Consider the following 12,261-nt stretch of genomic DNA (forward strand, 5'->3'; position numbering starts at 1 on the left):
AAACAACATTTCAGCACTCTGGAAATCTACCAAAGGCATATAAAATTCTAAAAAGTGCTTATGATTGAAAAACTGCTGAACTTTGGGAAAGAACAGTGGGAATCTGACATTCTGATATGGGTCCCATCCATCCCACCCCCAGCTCTGTCAGAGTGGTGGTTCTGCCAGAGCAGAGCAGGCTATGAGCTGCCATGGTCCAAGAGGGCCCACTGTGATTGGAGCAGTGGGTAGCCTAGGCCTAGCAGCATTGTCAAGTACTCCTTTACCCACAAATAGCTCCATCAGCAGAGGTAAAAAGCCTTACTGACATGAGGTCTTAGACCACAATATCTGTCTAATCACTGGATACTTATTAAACTATGCAAACCCAAGACAACGCCTAGAAAACCAGGATAAAAAATTAAAACAAGAATATTAAAAGCGAAAAACTGGGCAGAGATATTTATGGCCACAAAATACTGGAGATCTATTCACAGATTTATCTCTAGTAAGTTAATAGCAAACAAAACAAAACAAAAAAAACAAGCAACCTTTAGAGGCAAAATGTCAAATCTGGCATAGAGTATTATCTAAACTGTTGAGTTTTCAACAAGAAATTACAAGACAAATAGGAAAGTGTGACCATACTCAGGAGGAAAATTAGTCAAAAGAAACTCTCTAAGTGTCCCCAGATAATGGATTTAGAAACTAAAGACTTCTAATCAGATATTATAAATATATTCAAAGAACTAAAGGAAACCATGTTTAAAGAATCAAGAGACAGTGTGATTTCTTATAAAATTGCATTTAAAAATATAAATATATATATATATATATATATATATATATGTCTACACAAGGACATATACACATATAAATTTCATAGCAGCATTATTCATAATTGCCAAAAACCTGAAACAATACAAATGTTCAACAATTGGTGAATGGATAAACAAAATGTGGTATATATCCTTACAATGGAATATGATCTAGCAATTAAGAGGAATAAACAACTGATACATTCTATAACATGAATGAACCTCAAAAACATGCTAACCAAAAGAAGGTAGACACAAAAGACTGCATGTTGTATGAATCCATTTATATATTAATGTCCAGAAAAGGGAAATTTATAGAGACAGAAAGCAGCTCAGTGATTTCCTAGGGCTGGGCAAGGGAGTGTGAATTAACAGTAAAAGGGCTCAAAAGAACTTTTTGCGGTGATGGAAATGTTCTAAGACTAGATTGTGGTGATGGTTCTACAACTCTATAAATTTAATAAAATAAATGAATTGTACATTTACAATGGATGAATTCTGTGGTAAGTAAATTATACCTCTATAAAGAGTTTAAAAGGTAGAATTTTAAATCAGTAAGTTTTTTCACTATAAATTTTAAATTACACAAAAATATATGGAGTAAAAAGTAAACATTCCTCAGGAATGCCAGGTAAAGATGTCAGATGGAACATAGGCATCTATTTTCACTCTTCTTGAAATCCCACTGAAACTAGAATAAATAGTCTTTTAAAGGCATATGGATGGCACAAAAATGGGGACAATAGGAAAGGAAGGAAAAACAGCAAAAAAGAAGGTGACAGTACATGGATGAGGTGTAACAGACTTATGACTCAAGGGAGCTGAATCTTAAACTGGCAGTGGAGAAACATGAAAACCAATCTATATTTCCACACTATAGAATCTTTTGAAGTCTCCAGAATTAGTACCACGATACACCTTGGAAACTGGAGATGAAGTATAGAGGAAGGATAAAGTGCTAAAGGAGGATTTGTTTACATCACTGGGTGATTGCCCTTCCCTTTCTTAGCATTAGACTGGAGGTTTATTTTCTGACGAGAGAAGTTCCAGGGGATTTCTGGATTAGGGATGTCAGATACAGTTAAATATAAGAGTAGCATATGAAAGACAGGGTAATTTAAGTGAATACATGCATACTGAATGCTGAGACCCCTAAACTTCTCTTCCCTTTCTAGGCTCCTAGAATACTAGTTATTAGACCTTCATTCTCAAAGCAGGAGATTAGAAGATTCTTCTCCATGTCTGGCCAGTCTAATAGAAAAACTCTAAAGACATTAATAAGTGGGAAAATAAAGATATTAATACGTGGGCTTTCCCAAATGGTCCAGCTAGATTATCTCATAGCTATACTCACAAATAAAAAGTTGCGCCACCAATGAGTAAAGTTCTAGTAAGTTTTTTGTACTTCAATCATAAATATAAGCAGACCTCCAGGCATTACCAAATGACCAAAATCTCCCTCGAATGTAAAAGAGAGAAACCAAAACAAAGGGGGAAAAGGCTACCCAGAAAAAAACAGACTAGGCAGGGAGAAGAAAACATCAAAAGAAAGCCTATTATTAATCTCGGAGATAAGACAGCAATTCTAGAAACAACAATAGGATACTACAATTTTTGAAAAAATAAAAGAGCTCTTGGAAATTAAACATAAGAAACAGAAATGAAAAATGTAATAGACAAATTGAAAGAAGTTGAGAAAATCTCCCAAAAATCAGAACAAAAATTAAAGCAAGGAAATTAGAGAAAACATAAGAAAAATGGAGGATTAGTCTGGAAGTCCAAAATCTAACAAAGGAGTTTCAGAAAGAGAGAAAATTGAGGGGACAAAATCATCAATGAAATAATTCAAGCAAATTTCCTTGAACTAGAAGGCTTGAGTTTCCGGGTTGAAAGAGCTCACAAAGTTCCTTGCACAAAAGATGAAAATAGTATATACGTATGAAATTTAAACAAATGGTCACAAATAAGATCCTACAAGTTTTCCAAGTGAAAAAGAAGTAGGGGAAAATGGCTTTGGACTTCAAAAGCGACAATGAAAGCTAGATGGAAAAAAGTAAAATATTTTCCAAATTCTGATGAAAAATTATTTCCTATATAGAATTCTATACTCAGCCAAATAACAATCAGTGTAGGTGGTAAACCTCGCTCTTCACGTGTCAAAACATGTCATTATTTTGACATACACTTGAATGCTAGTTTGATTAGGTATAGAATTTTTGGTTCTAAACAATTTTCCTCATACCTCTGAAGATACTGCTCCATTGTTGACTATTACTAATGAGAAGTCTGATGCTACTGTTCCTTTGGACATCATCTGTATACTCTCTCTGGGAACTTTCAAGATATTTACCTTTATCCTTGGAGTCCTGACATTTCCCTAAGTGTGGGTCTCTCTTCAATTATCTGACTTGATAATTAGTAGGCCCTTTCTTCTGAAGATTCATTCTTTTCTTTACCTGGGGAATTTTTTACCTATTACTCCTTTGATCATGCTTCCCATTACACTGCTTCTGTTCTCTTCCTCAATTATTCTTTTAGAATCTCCTTGATGTTTTTGTTCACCTGTTTTGTTTTTTATATCATTAACATGCTCTTCACTTGTATGCATTTGTTCTTTAATCCATACAAATTTATTTCTTTAATCATATTTTTTATTTCTAAAAACTCTTATTCTCTGACTGCTCTAATAACAGCATGTTCTTATAGAAGTAACATCTACAGAATTTCTTTGGACATACTAGATTTTTTTTTTTTTTAAATGCTCTTTCCTGAATTACCCGTTTTATTTCTTTATCTTTGTCCTTCTCTTTAATGCTTTGTTTTCTTCAAATGTCTGGAGATCCTTGGCCATCCATTCAAAATTTTTAAGTGAAGGAATAGATTGATTAGTGTATGCAATTAGCATGAGTTTTTTTCTGCAGTTGTTTAAATGTTTTCCCACTGTCCTTCTGCTTTGACTGGGAGGTCTGATGATGTCTGAATGTAAGTTATGGGGATGTGGATACTAGCACGCTTCACTTCAGGTAAGAACCCCCAGTTACCCAAAATATAAGAACTTGACTCCTCGAGTAGAGAATTTTAATGTATTTTCTTTCACTGCAAAGCTACTTTTCCTTCTTCCCCTTTTTTATATCTGTTGTAGAGATCTATAGTTAAAGCAGATTCAGCTCTACTTCTCTCTCAGGTCCCCATGCCCTCACTAGAAGCTCTCCTCAAGTAGGCAGTTTACTTTCTTTAGAAAATTATACGGTTTTAGCCTAGAATCAAATATACTTGCTGCCTTTTGCTCACTGTAAGAAGGAGGCCATTCCTGCTGTCTCAAATGCAGAATTTTAATTAATTTACCCTTGAAGATGACCCAGGACTCCTGCTTCTTGTATATATTCTCTGAGCTACAATTTTGTCTGTAGCTACTCTTATCTTCCTAGGAGTATCCTCTTGTATATGTATTAGGCTATAGCTTCTTGTGCTCTGGTCAGTTTGATCTTAACTGCTTGATAGCTTCCATAAATTTCTCACAATGGTCCATCTATGCCATGTTTTTGTTTTGGAGCACTGTTTTGAAACCAATTTTTAATATATTTTTCCTGAAATTAATAAATTTGGAATTGCAAGAAAGATGGCAGGTGGATTCAGTTTACTAGCCTGATTCAATTTCCAGAGGATTCTGAGAAGCTAGTTGTAAACTAAAATGCACACCTAACTATAATAATCTCCTATTAAAAATAGCTCCTTAGCTCCAGTACAAAGTCCAAGTAATTTAGCCTAACATGGTGGATACCTAACAACCTGGTCTTTGGTCATACTATTGCTCAGACAGGAAAGCATTGCCCTTTTTCTCTGCCTAGTTATCATTATCTGTGTTTACCTAACACTATTATGGTAAATCTCTATTTATGTGTCTGACTTCTCACTTAACTGTAAGATCAAGAGCAAGGAACTTGCCTGTCCTTCACTCCTCACTACCCAAAGACTCTATCACAAATTAGGTGTTCGTTTTATAAATGAGAATTCAGGCACTAAAATGCCTACAGATTCTTAGAGAAAGATCTCAGACCAATAAGCCACAAATAACACAATGTTAGAGCTGGAAGAAACCTTAAGGATCATTTTCGTTAAATGAAATGGAGTAAAAAATTCCCTGTACTGCTAGGCAGAATAAACGACTCTGGCAAATATGGTCCCACTGTTCATTAGTCATACCTCTATAGTAGCCCTTATCTCCCTAAGCTGTTACTTATTTCCTCAAGGGTTAAGAGAATGCATACTCATTGTTGTATAGCTAACACCTTGGCACAAATAAGGTGCTAAATAAATATTTATGGTATGAATGAATAAATGAATGCTCAGTAGAACTGAATTTTATATCAGTTTCTACTACTAGGATACAAGATCAATAGACTAAAATCAATTCCATTTCCATATATTAGCAAATAACAATCAGAACTCATGGATATGGAATAAGTCACTTGATCTGAGTCTCATTTCTCTTCCTCTGTATTATGGGGATAACAATCCTGTCCAATGTATTCACAAATCAAGTGGAATCTTCAGTGTGAAACCAACATGGAAAACAATGACATGCTACTGTAATGCAAACCATGTCCCCTAAGTAAAACTAGTAAGAAATATACAACACTGAGCCACGGGAAAAAATGTTCCGAATTGGGGGAGAAAAATGCCCTTGACAGCCTGAGTAGTTCTAATTGTAGACACTAAACTAGTACAGGTTTTTACCAAGCAGGTGTTATCCTCTTTGCCATATGGCATGAGCCCTAGGGCTTCTCCTCACTAACAAACAACATAGCTATAGCTCTACTGCAGTCTCCTTTATAAGACCTCTGAAATTTTCTTTCTGTTTCCTGCCACAGCGAAAAGAATCCTGGACTGGGATTCAGAAGACCCAGTTCTAATCGGGTTCTGCCACGCTAGCTGGGTATACCTCTTCAGGAAAGCCTGTTTTTCTTTTTTCTTTCTTTTTTTTTAAAAAAAAAATCTTCATTTTATTGAGATATATTCACATACCATGCAGTCATACAAAACAAATCGTACATTCGATTGTTCACAGTACCATTACATAGTTGTACATTCATCACCTAAATCAATCCCTGACACCTTCATTAGCACACACACAAAAATAACAAGAATAATAATTAGAGTGAAAAAGAGCAATTGAAGTAAAAAAGAACACTGGGTACCTTTGTCTGTTAGTTTCCTTTCCCTATTTTTCTACTCATCCATCCATAAACTAGACAAAGTGGAGTGTGGTCCTTATGGCTTTCCCAATCCCATTGTCACCCCTCATAAGCTACGTTTTTATACAACTGTCTTCGAGATTCATGGGTTCTGGGTTGTAGTTTGATAGTTTCAGGTATCCACCATCAGCTATCCCAATTCTTTAGAACCTAAAAAGGGTTGTCTAAAGTGTGCGTAAGAGTGCCCACCAGAGTGGCCTCTCGGCTCCTTTTGGACTCTCTCTGCCACTGAAGCTTATTTCATTTCCTTTCACATCCCCCTTTTTTTCAAGAAAGACTGTTTTTCTACCAGTGAAATTAGAATGCTAATAACTTCCTTCACAAGATAATTATGCTAAGAAATACATTAGGCACTCCATAAATGATAGCTATCACACTTCCCACAAAAACATAAAGACATTTGAGCCAAAAAGCACAGCTCAGCTTTTATTTAGGCCTCTTCTTCAACAATTTCTTACTGCTCAATAATGGGGAGAAACCCCTAAAGATCTCATATTTGAAAATTCATCTCCATCTCTTAATCACTTCTCTTTCATTTGATGAAAGGCTTCAAAAATCAAGGGAAAGCAGTGTAGACTGGGAATCAGATGCCTACTGAAATTAATCAATCTCTGTTTCAATTTTATCATCTATACAACAGGGATACTAACCCATCTGAATGAGCTCCTGTGAGAATTAAAAGAGACGGGTAAGAAAGGATCCACTATGCTGCAAGGTGTTGGATATGTGAACATTTTTTTTTAATAATCAATAAGAGCATAAATATCTAAGAATAAACAAATTCCCCCATGGTTCAAGGTATTTTGAGGGTGACTTCACATTATGTTAGAACTTACTACACCCTGGCTTAAAATTCTTCAATAGCTTCCCATTACCTTTAAGGTAGAGTCAAAACTCCTAAATGATCTGGCCTGCCTACCACTCCTCATTACTCACCTCTACTCCCTTCATGCTTCACATTCCAGTCATATCAAACTACTTGCAGTTCTTGTACAAGCATACTTTGCATATCTCCTTACCTTTGCACATGCTCTTCTCCCTATATCTGGAAAATCTTCACATCTCCTTAATTCTTGCCTTAGCTAACCAACTCATTTACAGCTCTGACTTTTACCATTAGGAAGTTTTCTCTAACCCATCCAACCTTTGATTCAGTAAATGTTTACTGAATGCCAGATACTTGCTAGATGCCATGGATACAGCAATTGACCTCATGAAGTTTAGTATGCTGTACTGAAACATTCTGTTTGTACCTTTACGTTCCCAACAAGATTGAGAGGCTCGTAGGAGTTGGGAAATGTCTGATTCATCTCTGTATAGCCACTTCTCCAGAGAACCTGGCATAGAGTAGGGACTTTTCAATGTTTAATACATGAATCAACATGTCATAACCACCTTTGTACAAGACTAGTATTCTCCTATATGTATCACAGTTTACTATTTATAAAACCCTTCAAAACACATTAACATCTCATTTTATCATCATAACTACCATGGAAAATAGAATTTGCAAGTTGAGGTCATCTAGTTTTACTTCCCAGCCAATTCTTCAATGATTCCTCTGACATCCTTTCCAGTGACTGGGCATTCATTATAATTTCAGAGGACAGAATGATCAATTTTAGATGAATAGAATCTTCTCCCTTCAACAATTAGCCTTATCCTGGCTTTGTAGACCATACTGACCAAAGAGAGGGAATTCTCTTCCAAAAATCAGTATCTGAAGATATACCCATGTAAGGCAGAGGGTATCATCCTTAGTTTATTAATGAAGAAACCGAAGCTTAGAAAGGTGAAGTAACTTCCCTAAATTTCAAAGCTAAAAGGAAAAAAATTGAGCCTAGATCCCAGGTCTTGTGGTTCCAAGGTTAGGGTTCATGTAACATTGAAGCTAGAAGGGATACCCACTGCTTATTAAGTCCAATTTCTTTATTATATACATAGGGAGTCTGAGGTGCTGGGTTGGAGGAGTGACCAAGATGACTACCTCGCAGCCCAGGCTCTGCTTCTACCACACCGTCTTGATCACTAACCACCACACCTCCTCATATCAGAATAGAGGAAATAAAGACTTACCAAAGTGTTCGAAGAATTATAATCCTCAGCTGATTTATCTGCAAAGAAATAAAGACAGGGGACTCAGTCAGTACAGTTAAACTGCTCCTGAGAGCTGAAGAGGCCTATCCAATCAAGCACTTGTCAGGCTCAGAGAGCAATAACAGTATTAGTGCAATGGACTAGACACTGTACTAAGCACATTCTACACATCACCTCATTTAATCCTTATTACAGCTCTGAGTACTATTATTATATCCATTTTTATAGACTTGGAAACTGAGATTCAGAGAAGTTAAGTAATTTGCCCAGGTTTACACATAGGTTAAATAGTGGAGTCAAGATTTGAATCTTGGTCTGATTCCAAATACTACACTAGAACCGTATTCACATCATCAGTTATATCATCTTCAGGCCTCAAGGGCCCAGCAAATTTCCTGTGTTTGGAGAGAAAAGAAATAATTCATGGCTGGCATCCTCCTGAGCTATCCACGACAAATCATGACCAGCCAGCAGTTTCAGCTTTCTGAAATGATCCTTCCACCTCCATATCTCTTCCCTGCAGAGAGACAAGGACTAAGGCATAGGAAACTAAAGGCATTAATCACAACAACTCTAATTAAAGGGAGGATCTTGTTTTCTAAGAACACAAACTCTGTCAGTGAGGCAACTACCATATTTCACTGATTCTAATACGTACATTTTTTTTTCACAATAACCTCTCTGAAATAGAAATGTCTCCTAAAATAAAAGGCATTTCACAGTTTAATTGGCAGCTTTTTCTCCTTAGTGGTACACAAAATAATGGTGTCTTAGACTGTATGAAATATGAAATGTAGACACAGTGGAGACCTTAGCATGAAAAGAAGGTACTGTGTTTGATTTTATTCTTTAATTCCTAAGGGTCCAAGAAGAAATTGGCCTCCCCAGTTCACCACCAAAGGAATTAATGAGAAGAAATATTCTACCAGACCCAACATATGCCTCATCAAGAACCAAGCCCAAAGAATGTCCAAAGCTCCCAATTCCATCATATAAGAAAGAGCCAAGTAAGGCTTCTCTGCTCCTATGGCAAGGACACAGGCATGTTGTAACAACATGTTCTAAAACAAACCCTGAATAGCCAGCTGTACCCTAGAGAAATCAACTCAGGATATACTTTAAAAATAATTCACTCGTTTTTCTTTAACAATAGAGTATCAGCTTAGGCAGAGAAAAGAACAACACTATGCATTCATTGCACCACTCCTAACCTTAGGCACAGCTAGAATTTCTGAGGACTGGGTAATCTATAATTAAATGTACCTCTTATACCATATAAAAAACAAGTAACCATTGCTCTGTTTAAAGGCGATATACAATTATTATATATCAAAATCAAATTACAAAGCACAGAATGACAGAACAGAAAGTACTTCCAAGCCTTTCATTTTCAAATGAGGAAACTGAGGTTCAAATAAGAAAGAGACCTGTTTAAGGTCATGTAAATCAGTGGAAAAGTAGATCAAAAGCCCTGAACTTTGGTTGTCAATCTAGTCTACTTTTTTTCCTGTCACATTAGTTGAAAATTGGTGTAGAAAATAAAGTGCTGAAAAAATAGGAAACTTGACCAAAAAAATGGCATGGAGGATTGTGCTTGGGTTATAGACAGTAAAGTTTAAAGGCCTGGATTTAAAACATACTTCCATCACACCTGCTTTGGTTAAGTCACTTAATTTCACTAAGCCTAATTAATTTCTGAGTCTATAAAATGGGGATAACAGTCCTTCCCACGCTGTCTCTCAAGGCCTTCATGAGATTCAAATAATTCATGTGTAAGCATATACGAAGTGGGGTAATGTTAACATAAGTAATATTATGAAAGAAAGGGAAACACATAAAGGAGAGATGTGACATTAAAAATAAAATGTCCCAAATATACAATTGTGCCTACAATTGACCATGTTCTTCAACTCACAGAAAATTTAAACACCTGCACATACATATATACACATGTGTACAAATTTATACACACAGAAGTATATGTATGGAGGACTTCCAGGAAGATGGCAGATTAGGAGAGACAGAGCAAAATTCTCCTCCATGAAAAACACTAAATAAAGGACAGAAAGTGCTCCAGAACAGCAGTTCCAGGATTCCACCAGCTGGACAGGGACTTCTACACCCATAGTCAGTGTGTACTTGGAGAAGCTGAGAGACTGCATTTAAGATTGGCGAGTGTTCGGCCTAGAACGCATCTGGGGAACTGGCGGTTGGAGCCAGCTAAGAACTGTGAAGGGGAACAGCCTTTCATGCCCCAGGTACCCTCCTCAGCACATGGCTCGGGTGACAACCCTTCACAGACCCGCAGCCAAGTCCTCCCATGCCAGGGACTGGCAATTGGAGCAGGCAGACAAGCGTGGAACAGGGCAGTTTTCCACACCCTGTGCAGCCATCTTTGCAGTTGGCTGGGGAGATGACCCTTCACAGCTCTGCAACCAAGAGCATCCTTGAGGGAATTTAGAATTTGGCAGGCTTGTGATGGCGTCCACTCTTCCTCCACGGAAGCCGGCGGTGTGCACTGCCTTGCCTCTAGGCAAGACCACAATAGAATGCAACTAGAAGTCAATAACCATCAAAGATCAAGAACATCCACAAACATCTGGAGGCTAAACAACACACTCCTAAAGAATCAATGGATCAAAGAAGAAATTGCAAGAGAAATTGCTAAATATCTAGAGATGAGTGAAAACAAGAAACAACATATAAAAACTTACAGGATGCAGCGAAGGCAGTATTGAAGGGGGAAATTTATAGCTCTAAGTGCACACATTAAAAAGGAAAAAGGAGCTAAAATCAAAGAACCAATGGAACAACTGAAGAAGCTAGTAAATGGTCAGCAAACTAATCCTAAAGCAAGTAGAAGAAAAGAAATAACAAGGAGTAAAGCAGAAATAAATGATACGGACAACAAAAAAACAATAGAGAGAATAAATAAAACCAAAAGTTGGTTCTTCGAGAAGATCAACAAGATTGACAAATCCATATCTAGACTGGAAAAGTAAAGAGAGATGACCCAAATAAACAAAATAATAAGTGAGAAGGGGGATAATACTGCAGATCATGAAGAAATTTAAAAAATCATAAGAAGATACTATGAATGACTGTTTGCCAACAAACTAGACAATTTAGAGGAAATGGATAACTTTCTGGAAACACATGAACAACCTAGACTGACCAGAGAAGAAACAGAAGATCTCAACAAACCAATCACAAGTAAAGATATCCAATTAGTCATCAAAAAGCTTCCTACAAATAAAAGCTCAGGGCCAGATGGCTTCACAGGGGAATTTTACCAAACTTTCCAAAAACAACTGACACCACTCCTACTCAAACTCTTTCAAAACATTGAAGAAAATAGGACATTACCTAACTCATTTTATGAAGCCAACATCACTCTAAGACCAAAACCAGATAAAGATGCTGCAAGAAAGGAAAACTACAGGCCAATCTCCCTAATAAATACAGATGAAAAATTCTCAACAACATACTAGCAAATTGAATCCAAATACACATTAAAAAAATCATACACCATGACCACCAGGCATGCAAGGGTGGTTCAATGTAAGAAAATCAATCAATGTAATACAATACATTAATATATTAAAAGGGAAAAATCAAACAATCATCTCAATAGATGCTGAAAAAGCATTCAACAAAATTCAGCATCCTTTTTTGATAAAAACACTTCAAAAGGTAGGAATTGAAGGAAATTTCCTCAATATGATAAAGAGCATATATGAAAAACCTACAATCAGCATAGTACTCAATGGTGAGAGACTGAAAGCCTTCCCTCTAAGATTAGGAACAAGACAAGGATGCCCGCTGTCACCACTGTTATTCAACATTGTGCTAGAAGTTCTAGCCAAAGCAATCTGGCAACACAATGAAATAAAAGGCATCTAATTGGAAAGGAAGAAGTAAAACTGTCATTATTTCCAGATGATATGTTCTTATATTTGGAAAACCATGAGAAATTGATGACACAACTACTTGAGCTAAAAACAAATTCAGCAAAGTGGCAGGATACAAGATTAATGCACATAAGTCAGTAATGTACCTATACAATAGAAATGACCTAACTGAAGAGACACTCAAGAAAAAGATTCCATTTA

At 36.5% G+C, this 12,261-nt stretch overlaps 1 protein-coding gene across 4 annotated transcripts in view; it reads right to left on the reverse strand.

Annotated features, from left to right (window-relative positions):
* The window catches only part of PAK1 (p21 (RAC1) activated kinase 1), a 184,939-nt gene that overhangs the window by 38,230 nt on the left and 134,448 nt on the right, over positions 1-12,261 (reverse strand). For all 4 annotated transcript variants that reach the window (XM_037840799.1, XM_037840797.1, XM_037840796.1 and 1 more), the window contains exon 5: positions 8,129-8,166. In XM_037840799.1, the coding sequence (XP_037696727.1) occupies positions 8,129-8,166 (38 nt within the window). The remainder of the gene's footprint in view (positions 1-8,128; positions 8,167-12,261) is intronic.

Source organism: Choloepus didactylus, chromosome 6, assembly GCF_015220235.1.
Source record: "Choloepus didactylus isolate mChoDid1 chromosome 6, mChoDid1.pri, whole genome shotgun sequence".
NCBI classification, from domain to species: Eukaryota; Metazoa; Chordata; class Mammalia; order Pilosa; family Megalonychidae; genus Choloepus; species Choloepus didactylus.